The following is a 13,007-nucleotide window of genomic DNA, read 5'->3' as shown; positions in this document are numbered from 1 at the left end:
ACTGCTTGCATGGTGGTCAGAGCAATTGTGAAATTCTCCAAGCTCTCAGAGCTTCCTGGCATCATCCTTCACATTCCCCTCATGCATACTGTGTTACAACCTGCATTGCAGGTAGTTGTATCTTCATTAGAAGAGCCTGTGCTCCATGCTGTGGCTTGCAACTATGTGGTACTGTGCGTGCTCAGAACAGTTGTGAAATTCTCCAAGCCCCTGGAGCCTCCTGGCATCACATCCACTTTCTCCGTCTGCATGTTGTTTCAACCTTCATTGCAACCTGGTTGTGTTGCAACCTGCAGGAGCCCATGGGTTGTCACCCTATCCACCAGATCTATAAAAAGGGGTGTGGGGAGGAAAATCTACAACTCTTATCCTTGCAGGAGGGAGGATTCATCTCTGAGAGGAAACCCAGGAGCAGGACTTGGGTAAGCTCAAATCCAAGTTAAGGAGGAAAAGCAATTGGCAGGGGCGGGGGTCACTGTAGATTTACCTAAAGGGAGCTAAGACTTTGGCTGTGACCCCACAGCATCAAGTGAGTTACTTGAGAGAGGAATAGGATGAAAAGACATGGCACTGAGGGTGCTGGCAGATATAAAAATAATGATGACCTGGGTTCTGACCCCCCTTCCCCACATGCCAGGACTGAGAGTGTCCATGTCAGGACAGGTCCCAGCCCTGGACTGCTGCAGTCTGCCTGGCTCAGGTGGAAAGGCTGTTGTAGGGGTGCCAAGGAACTGTCCTTGGCCCCATCCCAGCACCACAGCAAGAGCTTCCACTCTTACTGGTTGTACGGCTCTGGTAGGCAAGAGATTTCTTACTCTCCCCACCAGTGCTGGGGAGGTGAATGCCTCAGCCCACATAAGCTCCTTTTGCAGATGGTTCCCAGGGTGGGGAGACAAGAAGCCATGACCTTGGGCTCTTGGGAGCTAATGCAGACAATCAGCTGACATCCTTACTAACCCCAAGAGCCCCAGATCTGGTTATGGTACACCAGCAATTTAGGTTCCAGAAAGGGTTTATGGGCCCTAGCACAGCCTACAGTTATGGTGGGATTCACATGTCAGTGGCAAAGGTGCTACCCCTGCACACAGTTTCAGATCCTTCTTTCTGCATGTTCTTCTGACAAGGTATTTAGCAGAAGTCACAGATTTGTTGGAATCTGACAGGGTTGTGCTTTGAACGCTTCTGCTATAGCCTGAATTTGCTACCCCTGCACCCAAGTTCACACTGGTAGAGCAGCTGTTAAATAGCTAGGGGAAATCTAATAGGTGTGGAACAGCACATACATACTTAGGATTGGTATGCCCTATAGCAGTGAAGCCATAAATAATGACAATTAGAAACAGGGTGGGAGTACTCAGGTGAAACACAGAGAAGCCTAATGTAAACATATACATTTCCTGATTCAAAGGTCACACACAAGAAGCCATCCCCATAACACTAATAATTATAAGGACTTTTATACTAATGCCAGAAGATGGGAGAACTTGGATGCGTAGCATTAAGTAATCATTTTGAGATAATTAGTATCTTAGAAACCTGGTGCAAAGAGGAAAATCAATGAGATGGATAAAAATTATACAGGAATGATAGAATAGGTCACAATGTTGTAGAGTATGGCTCTCTACATCAAAATCTGCATCAAATCAAATAGGATAAAGTGTTTTAACTGATAAGATAGGTACTGATAAGATAGGTACTGTATTTCTGTAAATGAAAATTCTGTGTTTCAGTAGAAAACATCTGGGGATATAGCAACCCCCAAGACCAGGACGGCAGCAGTTAGCTAGAAATGCTGAAGTAGTTGAGAGAGGCTGTGAAAGCTGAAAACAGATAAATAATTGGGGACTTTAATTATCCATAAATAGACTGGGTTAATCTAACCTCAGGCTAAAATGCAGAGACTAAATTTAGTGACTTTATAAAATACTGCTTTCTGGAGCAATTAGTCCTGGCACTTACAAAAGGGAAGGCCACTGCTGACCTACTCTGAAGTAGGAACTGGTGCACACTGCAAGTGTTACTGAGCTGTGCTGAGCTGTGGCCAGAAGAAGATGTCTTTATTTCTCTTGTTTATTTAGATTGCCCACTCTTTTGGGCAGAGAGCATTGCGTTGCATCTGTAATAGAAATCATTAATAGGAAGAAACAGTTTTATCTTTCAGTGCCATTCACCATGCCTGGAATACTTCCGAAGAGTAAAGCTCCCGGAGTTGATTTCTGTGGTGTAGATAAATATTATTACATCATCCGCTCTGACCTGGGCTGCTACATGAGGTCGACCAATTTCAATGAAGGAAAAGAACTGAATGTGTATAGCCTGCACCCCTCCTGCCAGGGTGGGGAGCACTATCTTGCCCACCAGGATGACCTTTTCTACATCATCAAAGGAGGAGCTTATCGGCGTGTCAGCAACATGAACACCGATGCAGATGCTGTTGTGTACAATCTCCATCCCAAATGTCGTGGAGGAGACCATTACCTCTCAGCCTTTGCACACTTCTATATCATCTACAACAACAAGGGTGTCTACCGCAAGGTCACCAATATGAACACTGATGGTGATGCTGTTGAATATACTTTGCACCCTATGTGTAGGAATGGTCTCTATTATTGGGGTGTCAAGGACTACTACTACTTTGTAAAGCCCCATGATGAATGGGGGGTCCAGTATTACCGAACCACGAACTTCCATGAGAACACAGATTCTGTGACTTACTCTTTCCACCCCGATGTTGTCAATTTTCTCCCAGGGGGACTAGCCATTACACATGGTTCTTGTTTTGGCACTTGGCAAGCCATCAAGACCATCTCCAATGATTCCAACATACCCATCACCTGGAACAAGAAGATCACCAGGAAGGTGGGCTACACCAAGGAGAAGATGAGCAGTGTGGAGCACAACTGGAAAATAAGCATCTCTGCTTCATACCAGTCAGGAGCCCTCACTGAAGCAATTTCCAAGTATCAATTCTCCTTCTCTACTGAATATGGTGGGTGCAGCGTCAACACAGAGCAGGAGACCTGGAGTGAAGCCACTGAAGAGGAAGAGTCTGTCAACCTGACCGTGAAGCCCAATGAGAAGATCTACATATGGCAGTATCAACTTGGCCTGGGAAAGGAAAACATCTTGTTCTGCCGTGACATGACATTTGATGATGACCCCACACCACCTACCAAAGTTCCTCTGCCTCCTTCCAATCAGTGATCTGAAATGAGGAGTCCTCCAGAATTCCTCCTCCATCATGCTATTGCTAACAATGTAAGCTATTAAGGTAGAGCACCATAGAGGTCTATTTAAAGTGAATGCTTTATAGCAATCATACAAGTTTTGGGGTACAGTGAGGTGTAGTGAAGCTCTCAGGATTAGAAGCTATGATTATTGAACATAAAGACTAGTCACAGGATCTACTATCATGATCAGAAAAAGGCCTGTCTGTCAACCAGTTTCCAACAGGTGCGCATGTAGCATGGGTGGTTAATCATATCCCAGTCCAGAACAGAAGTTTTTAGTTGCCATCAACCAGCACAGCAGTTAGTGGGAAGTGAAAGACATACTAATGCTTCTTTTCCCACTGAATGGTGTAAAGCTCAGAAGGAAAAAGGAAAGGGCCCTAACCCACCAAAAATAACAGCACCGTTGGGCTTTTTTTTACTTGCAACAACATTCCAGCTTCCTTTGCAGCATCGGCGATAGTTTCAGCCCCTTATTGTGGATTAGGGCTTCTGGGGATTGCATTAGTCATGTAGGGTTGAATGTAGAGTTAGATCATGCTTATAACCAAAGTATGACTTTCACCTGCAAAGCAGCTCAGGTAGGTTTCAAAGGGTACATTCCTCTTACACAGGTTATCTGTTCTGGGGCTGCTACATAAATAAAGGAACTCAAAACTTTAAAAAAAAATGGCTTATTTTTTGTTTTTGTGTCTGCTTGTAGAAACAATACTTAGACGTGCCGATACCTGTGAATAGGTGTGAGGTGTCACTCAAGTCTTTCACGGCAGGCTATGCAAATTTCTTTCCTTCCAGTTCTGACAGGGCAGGGAGAAATCTGCCTCCCAATCTGAAAAGGAATCTATTTTATAAGCTCCCCCTCCGCAACTCTCTCCATGGTTTGGGGAATGGGGTAGGGATCTTCTAAGTCCCCAACACAACTGCAAAAAACCTGACTCATTCATCCAGGATAGTGTCATTAAGCAGGGAGAATCACATAGAGGTAAAGAACTGTTTTCATTTCTCAACCTAGTATTTGTAACACAATGACTAGAATACTGTTTCCAGTTCTGTGGTCTGTATTTATAGAAGGGCACGGTCATAAGTTCAGAGACAGGGTACAAAAGTGAGCTGGCAAACTTAGCCTTTTCACCTCTGGCTGAAGGAGTTCAGCCTACTCCTCTTAATAGAGAGAAGTCTAAGAGGGGACTCTTACTGCACTCACAGACAATCTTCTCTTAAGTTTCAGACTTTTAAGTTTCAGAGTCCTTCTCCAAACAGTGCAGTCAAAGGAAAAAAAAAACAAAACAGCACCTTCCCACAGGTTAATGAAAGTAAACAGTGCCTGCCTCTGGGCTTTGAAAGCAAACCTTTTCCCCGGTTGCAGAGATTTTCCACGCTCACCCAAGCTCCCTCCTCCTATCTTTCTTGCGGGTAGGACCCTCTGAATACTTCCAGATTGCAATCTTCCCAGCAGCATGTTTGATAGAAATTTCCCTGCAAATCAGATTGAAAAGGACCACAATGGACTTTTCACCTTCCTCATCAGGACAGAGCATGGATCCTTGGACTAGTCATGGCTGGACACAGATTTCATGAAACATGACCTATATTTTCCCCTGTGAAAGTATTTGAGATAATTTGGGGGGCGGAGGGGTGGGGACGGGACATTTTTAGGGTCTCAGTCTGGGGCGGGTGAAAAGAATGGTTTCAGCCGTGGGGTGGGAGGGCAGCATAGGCAGATACAGATGGTGACAGTGAGATAAGAAAGATCCCAGCAAGTTGGTACTGAGAGGTGTTTGAGACAAAATCCAAACCGTGTAAAATTGTGGGGAACAGGAATCATCATGGCAAGAGTTTTACTTGTAAAAAAAGAAAATTCAAATTTCCCTATATTCCTGAACTGGGAAACAAAACAGGCATGCCAGGTCAGCAGTGGTGGATGTCAATCCTGGATTTCTAATCTTGGCTGTAAGGATGGCCTGAATATCTATACAAATGGAGCTAAAGCTCCCCCTGCTAGCTGAAACACAGCATTGCTACTCTTCAGGCAAACTAGAAAGAAAACCCGTCCACAGTCATTAATGCAAGAGGCAAGAATGTCTTAGGGTGATATCATTAACTGGACCAACTACATTGTTGGGATAGAATTAGGCAAGCTTTTAAGTGCAAGGCATTTTTCATCCAATCATGCATTTGAAAGCTTGCCTAACTCTATCCCAACAGTATGGTTGGGCCAATAAAAGATATCACCCAACAACATTTTTACCTCTTGTTCAGTGCCTGAACTATCACAATTACATCACTCTAACACTGTCCAATTCATAAAAGCATTTAGGCACCTAAGTCAGAATGAAAGGGAACTTTTTGTGGACCAGGCTTGGGTTAAATCCAGGGTGGATTTTGGTAGTGCAGTTTCCCATCCCCTACTTTCCCCCTTTGATTTCTGCTCCACTTAAAGTTTAAAACAAACTTCCCATACGGAGAGCTGTATTTCTTTTCAGGCTGTGGAAATCAATTGACTTTGTAACTCATTTTTATCTACTTGATTTCTGCTCTTCAGAGGTGTTAACAACCCTGGAACTCCAAGTACTCAACCTATCCTTTCTTCTACAGTTATCCTGGTACTGGGTTTTCTGCATATCCCACAGGGTCTCCAGTAAGGGTGTGCCACCTAGGTATCCATACTGTTTGCTATTTTTTTCAAGGAATTCAAACCCAGAACACACCAGAGATGGTGATGAGAAGGCAGGGCTAAAGGCAGGCCCAGCTCTCCAATGGCTCTACCTGAGTGGTCAGAGGCAGGTGGGCATTGTAAAAGCAAGGCAAAGATATAAGTTACTGCAGTGACCCCTTCCAAGGTCATTCGTTGAGGCAGATGACAAAGGCAACCAGTTTGGCAAGCCAGGCATGAGCAGACCTAAGGGGTTGGTTTCCCTGGGTCAAGGTGCTGCCCCCCAGCCCAGATTCTTTGTTTCTGTGTGGTATGAGTGGAAGGAAGTAGAGGCTAGCTAAGGGCATGCGGTGGGGATGGGGACAGTGGGGAGGAAGAAGGGGCAGTTGCAGCCCTTCCCCCATTTGCCCCATGGTTAGAGGCTGAGGGACAAAAGGAAGTTTTTGGGAGGGGTTCTGAGGGGAGAGGGCTGTTGGAGGTGGTGAGGATGGATAAGGAGGATCAAAGGGATTTTAGAAGAAGGGAGGTTATGCAGTAGATGTGCCTGGAAGAAGGAGTTGGCTTATGCGGGTGAAAGAATGTGAGGGGTAGATGAGGTCTGGGGATAAGGGGTGTGGGGGGGGCATGATGCTGAAATAGGGTCTGAGAAAGTTTGGGAGGCAGAGGGATTATGATCAAGGAGAGTCCAGGGGGTATGAGAGACTGCATTAGGATTTTTTTGGGGGGTGGGGCTCATTGGGGCATGAAGGGGACAGCGAGGGGTCAAGAGGGCTGGGACATGAGGGAGATGGGTCTTTGTGGGGTGCAGTGGGTTCATGGGAACAAATGAGGGGGCAGAATAGGACTCCATGGTGGTGGTGGGGTCTGATGGGGCTTGTGGCACAAAAGGGTTGTGCTGAACATGGGGGATATGTGAGATAAAAGAGAGCAGAGTAGAGCCAGGGGCCATTGAGAGGGGCACTTTACGGCCACAGTGGAGTGACTGTGGGACACATGTCTTAGGGCTGGGGTGCAGGGAGCAGATCTGTCCATGGCCAGGCTGGGGGATAAAAGCTGTACTTCTCTGGTGCCACTTGTCTGCCCCACTCTGCAGCTGACAGTCAGACCCTACCCCCTCCCAACCCCTCCAGCTCAGTTATATTTGTTTTTGCTTGGATCTTAAACAGAATCATACAGCCCCAGGCCCTGGGCATATCGGTAAAGTTTCTAGTTCCTTTCTAAGTGGAGAAAAATATCACATTACCAGCACTCCTTTTTTTTTTTTTTTTTCAAAATCTTAGACCTACCCTTGGATCTAAACCAAATAATTTTCCTCAGCCCAACTGGAAACTGCACTCAATCCAAAGATAACACATATGGAAGGGATGCCATATCCCAGGATGCCATATCTCAGGCTGGAAGGTGATCCTCGATGGCCAGTCGGGTCTTCTTCAGCTCGGTGTTGTCCAGAGGGGGTAATCAGCAGGACCTCTGGGGTGGATAAGTGACGTGAAGCTGGTCTGGTCTGGATGGAAATGGCGTTCCCACTGGGTCTGTTTTCACTGCCCCTTTTTATAGGGGCAGACCGTATGTGACCCTAGTGACAGGAGGCATGCCCAGGCAAGGGTCAGCTCCTGATGTACTCAGCATGTGTGCTCCATGCAGGGATGTGTAGTTTCGGGTGTCTGTAATGGTGGAGTACAATGAGAGAGTTGCTGGTTTTGCAGGGTCTTTTGTTTTTCAAATGCTGGTTTTGTCTCTGTTCCTAGGTGAGGTCTGTGGTTCCTGGGTGAATCAATGCGAGGTTATGGCCTGGTTGCTACAGGCCATTCAATAGAGGCCTGCTACCATTGTATTTCAATCATTCCCAATCATTCTTATTCATCGGGGAACCAATTTACATCGGAGAAGTACAATGAATCATATTATTGCAACATGGGATGCCCAGGCAGAGGACAGAAGATGGAGGCTTGACATATAAAATGGAAACTTGACATGACTTTGGTTCACTTACAAACACAGGCCTAAACCATACAATATCCATATGAAACAATAAAAATCAATATGAAAATGATAATAATACAATATACATCAGTAAAAATTAATACAAACCTAATAATTATACAATATAAAACAGTGGCTATCCAAAACCAAAAACTTGCTACCAAAATAAAAATGTTCAAAGCTTATCCTAAGTTTGAGTTCACTTATACTTATCTATAGGGAATAGAGAGGGAGAGAAAAGTCAGAAATGGTTGGGGAATGCATTTTAAAATTAAAAAAAAGAAAAACTGGGGCTTTTGCTCCATGCGGACAAGCAAAACTCATGACATGGGTGACACTGTGTGTGTTAAGGCGCAGCAGGGTAGAAGCTGCAAGCTTGCTAGCCCCTGCTGAGAACATGAAGCCTGCCAGCTGTCAAGGAGATAGGTGCAGGGGCTTCTAGGTTCTGGGGCCCTGCACCTCTAGCTGCTGATGGGCAAAACTTGTGTCATGGGTGCTTGTGCAACTGACTGTGTCTGCCTTGGGGCACAAGCAGTTCCTGGCTCTGTGGTTTCTAGGTGTTAAACCTTGCTCGTTAACTTGTTATCATATCTAGCTACTGTGTTACATAATCAATCATGATTCACTCAGGGATCAGCTCAATACACAGGAGCTAGCTAGGATAACATGTACACCTGACATGAGTTTTGCTTTCAAGATATTGGGGTGCAGTTTCCCTGCATCTATCTCCTTGAAACATGGCAGGCTACATGCCTTCAGAAGAAGCTACCATTCCTGCAAGTTTCATCCAAATCAGGCCAGAAATGACAAAGTTATAGGCTGTTTCAACCTTCCCCATTATAGCCTATGGATGAAATGTCGAAACAGCGTCGAAACGGCAAAACATTTTGACTTGCCTCATTTTGTTTTGAGGCTGTTTCAACTATATCTGTTTCAATTTTGCTGTTTCAACTTCAAAACTTCAAAACGGAAACAGCCTCGAAACAAAACTGGCAGCAAAATTTAGCACAGCCCTACTGCACAGTGTTATTAGGCTAATGCACAGTAAGTGTCTTGTGTAGACGCCCCAGGTTAGAAGAGAATGTGTTACCACTGCTGGGTCAAATCCTAAGGATCTAACTGAAGGGAAAAAAAACAAAACACAGTGAAGAGCAACTCACCCTCAGGCACATACTTTAGCTGGAGTATGTTGGGAAAAGCAACAGTTGGATAGCCCAGAGGATCTCCCAAAACACAGATCCCAGAACCTTTCCAGAGCAGCACTCAGAAACCATGAGAAAGGAGGTCTTCAGCCTGAAGCAAGTGGAAATTGGAGAGGGCTATGCAACACAAGGTGCTTTGTTCCCATTGACACGGTGAGTAATGGGCATAGAGCTGAGGTGTAGCCTACAGTACAGTTTGCCAGCAGAACTGAAGTTCTGCCAGGAAAATATGTGGGTGTTTACACTCAGAGCTTCTCAGTGCCAGCAGACCCTTCATTCCTGACAGCATAGTTAAGCCACCTGTCTTAAGTAAAATACAGCTTTTTCTGCCACCAGAAAGTAGGCATATGGTGGGGACAGGCACTTCCATACCTTATGTTGGAAGCTCAGTTCTTTCAGTGGATGGTACCTTCTCACAGTGCACTTAAAGCCTGGAGGGAGTACTGCTGAGTGGAGTGGCCAGAAGCGCCTGGGAATGCCACCCACTCACAACCTGGTGGCAATATTCTGGCTGGTGTCATGATTTTCAAATAATACAAACATTTTCATTATATGTCTTTTCATTTAATTTTAACCAGCAGATCTGTAACCTTAAAACATCCTCCACATATCTTAAAAAAACAAACAAAAAAACCCAAGGGTAAGGAAGAAAAAAGTTTAAGAAAGAATCGACTTAATATCAGGTCTAATATTTATTAACAGATGGAGCTCTTGCAGACACTGTAGATCAACTCTTGAGCAATGAGGTGTAGTTTATGGGAAGAATACCTACTTAATGTTAAGGTGGAATTCAATATGGTTATAAGGGGATTTATGCAATGCAGTTTTCTGGAATAGCAAAGGACTGGACTCAGTAGCTCAAGAAATTCCTTATAGTCCTTTGTTACTGATTAGGAGAGTCCCAAAAATCTACCACATTTATTCTTAAAACGTAACTAGACAGACAAGTAGGCTGATAGGTAGAAATATCACTCCTAAAATATACCAAAAGACGATGCTATTACAACTTTAGTAAAAGACAATGAAATTTACCATTGGTAAATGGTTCACAAACAAAAATAATCATTTCCTATTTAAGCCTTCAAATAAATAGTCCTTCAGTAAGAAATAATAGATGTTCCCCATGTGGGAGCCTTCTACACCGAGACAAAGGTTGCAATTACTGAACCTCTTAGATGCCCAATAACAGCAGCTGTGATATGTGGAGTTTAGTTCAATGTAACTTGACTGGTATTTTCCCCATCTTTGGTTTGGGCATTTTGAGTCACCCCAACTCAGGCAGGAATGGAGGGCACACAGAGGTTAACATCTAAGTTTGGGAACATTGCTTCATAGGGATTTCTACCTACAACAGGGTCCTTATTCTGTGTCTAACCACTAAGTGTTCCGTGTAGGAGACATGGTTTGCAGCATAATACCATGGGAGAAACTCCTATTGCCTATATTTGATTGCATTTTATAACAAATATGTTTGAAATATTTGGCAGTTTGTAATGAAGGTCCGAATCTTATTGAGAGCCTTCCTCAGAGCCTCCTTGACCTCTTTGTTTCTCAAACTGTAGATCAGAGGGTTGATCAGAGGAGTCAAGATTGTGTAGAAAACAGAGAACACTTTGTTTAAGGGTCTCAGTGTGTTGGTTTCTGGTAGCAGATAGACAATGATTATAGTTCCATAGTAGAGTATTACAACAATGAGGTGAGAGGAACAGGTGGAAAATGCTTTTTGCCTCCCAATGGTGGAGGGAATCCCCAGGATGTTGGCAATGATGCACATGTAGGACATCAGGGTCAAGAGAAATGGGGGTAGAATCAATATGACTGTGAACACCTGGGTCACAAGAATCATCAAGCTGGTGTCACTGCAGGAAAGTTTGATTAATGCAGTGTAATCACAAAAAAAATGGTCGATTTGATTTTGACCACAGAAGATCAGTTGTGACATCCAACATGTTGTGACGGTAGTAGCTAGAATCCCAGTAAGCCAAGAGCCAGCTGCCAGATGTAAGCATATTCTTCCATTCATAAGGGCCACATAGTAGAGTGGTTTGCAGATTGCTATGTACCGGTCATAAGACATCGCTACCAGAAGGCAACATTCAGTAGATGCCAAAAAAGCAAAGAAAAACATTTGCACAATGCAACCCCTAACAGAAACAGTCCTGTTCTCCGTCAGAAAGCTGGCCAGCATCCTGGGCAAGATAGCAGAAGTGTAGAAGGCCTCCAAGCAGGACAAGTTCCCCAGGAAGAAATACATGGGTGTCTGAAGGTGCTGATCAGCCACAACCAGTGACAAGATGAGGATGTTCCCAGTCATTGTTACAATGTAGGTGACTAGGAACAGCAGGAAGAAAAGAATCTGCAGTTCAGGGAAATTTCCAAATCCCAGGAGGATGAATTCTGTTATAGATGTTTTATTTCCTCCATCTGTGTTTTCCATGGACTTTATTACGGGAAAAAGCAAAACAAAACATGCTGTGATGCACGAAACAAAGGAAACTTTAACATCTTAATTCCATGTTCTGTTTAATTTAATCCTGTCATCCATGGGATCTCTGTCCTAGGAGATGTATCTCATTTTTCCTACCAAGAATGATGCTGTATATACCTTAAACTTCTTCCTCAGCTGATTCTTCAGATATCAACAGCTCGGGAACCCAGTATAGTTAAGTACTTGGACACAAGATGGCATATTTGTATACCTGGATTGCATTTCTGGCCCACTGTGGTCATTAACTTTACAGATTGTTCTGGGTCTCAGTTTCAACTACTGGATAATGAGGAAGAAGGTTTTCTATATCATTTGTGCACTGATTGGGAATTTACTGATAAACAGGTAAACCACTGCAATGAGACTATATATAGTTTTCTGTACATACTGACTGGTAAAATAAAAGCTATCCCCTTGTCATATGTTTCTAGTTACTTTTATAATGATGCCTCTTTTATTGAAGAGTATCATAAGATTTTTGTTGAGCGAAACATTAGGTTTAGTGTTTTCATGTGACTTCCCTCTTATCTGCTTGAAATGATACTTTTTGCAGATATTACAAAGTCTCAATTTATGGACAGTATACATTTTAACTTGTGTAACTGAGAAAACATTCGCTTTCCAAAGTAGGAATACAGACAGACAGAAATAAAAATGGAATTAAATGAAAAATGTAAAAAAGTTAAACAGAACAGGAAAGGAAGACCAGGACATGGGGAGATAAGAGGAAGGGGAGAGATAATGTGAGAAACAGCTATACAAACTGAGATAAACGTTGGAGGAAGGGAGAGAAAGAGATTATTTGAAATGAATGCTCTAAAGACAGACAAAGAGATGTACATGCAGGCAGGAGTAGCTGGGTAGAGAGAGAGGAATTCAAAAAAGACGGAGAGACAGAAGAAGGGAGAAAGAAAATGTGAAAGAGAGATGCACAGACAGAAACACAAAAGCGTAGATGTTTAAATACCTGCTTTACAATTACTGTTCCAAAGTGTGTTTTCCAAGGACAAAATTTGTGTTCAGTTTGTTTTATCCAGATGTATTAACTACATTTTCCACAGTAATATTTCATTTTCTCAATGAATGCCCACATTTCTAACCTCTTTGCCTCTCTTTGGATGATTTAAAGACCCAAACTTCATCCAACACTCACCTTTAGAGGGTTTTTAGGTAGCAAACAAGTAGAAAGACACAAATTCTTGCAAAACCACACAACTGCCTTTTATCTCACCTCTGGCTATTCCTGGCTGAGTAAACACAGGATCTAATAAGAACTGGAATCTGATGTGACCTCTTGGTGCCACCTTTAACAGAACTGACCAGTTCTCCAGAGTCCTATTGACATCCTTGCCCCAAACCTGAGCAAAGAGAAATTAATGTTGCCAGGAGTACCTACCACCAGATTTTAATCTCCAGCCTAGCTCACTTTGCTTACTTTCCCTTGATTTATT

At 43.5% G+C, this 13,007-nt stretch overlaps 2 protein-coding genes across 3 annotated transcripts; one reads left to right on the top strand and one right to left on the bottom strand.

Annotated features, from left to right (window-relative positions):
- The first annotated feature begins 330 nt into the window (after nucleotides 1-330).
- On the top strand, nucleotides 331-3,900 carry LOC132243823 (uncharacterized). 2 transcript variants are annotated; one of them, XM_059714274.1, is made up of 2 exons: nucleotides 331-422; nucleotides 2,162-3,900. In XM_059714274.1, the coding sequence occupies exon 2, from the start codon at nucleotides 2,173-2,175 to the stop codon at nucleotides 3,202-3,204; it is 1,032 nt and encodes a 343-aa protein (XP_059570257.1). In that variant the 5' UTR covers nucleotides 331-422; nucleotides 2,162-2,172; the 3' UTR covers nucleotides 3,205-3,900. The 2 variants fall into 2 exon arrangements, with proteins under 2 accessions (XP_059570257.1, XP_059570256.1); XM_059714273.1 differs by having other exon boundaries at nucleotides 332-422; nucleotides 2,149-3,900.
- Nucleotides 3,901-10,099: 6,199 nt separating this feature from the next.
- LOC132243667 (olfactory receptor 10A7-like) lies at nucleotides 10,100-11,505 on the bottom strand. Its single transcript, XM_059714059.1, has one exon. The coding sequence runs from the start codon at nucleotides 11,503-11,505 to the stop codon at nucleotides 10,525-10,527; it is 981 nt and encodes a 326-aa protein (XP_059570042.1). The 3' UTR covers nucleotides 10,100-10,524.
- Between the last annotated feature and the right edge of the window lie 1,502 nt (nucleotides 11,506-13,007).

Source organism: Alligator mississippiensis, chromosome 11, assembly GCF_030867095.1.
Source record: "Alligator mississippiensis isolate rAllMis1 chromosome 11, rAllMis1, whole genome shotgun sequence".
Lineage (NCBI taxonomy): Eukaryota > Metazoa > Chordata > Crocodylia > Alligatoridae > Alligator > Alligator mississippiensis.
This window is presented reverse-complemented; position numbering and strand designations above follow the sequence as displayed.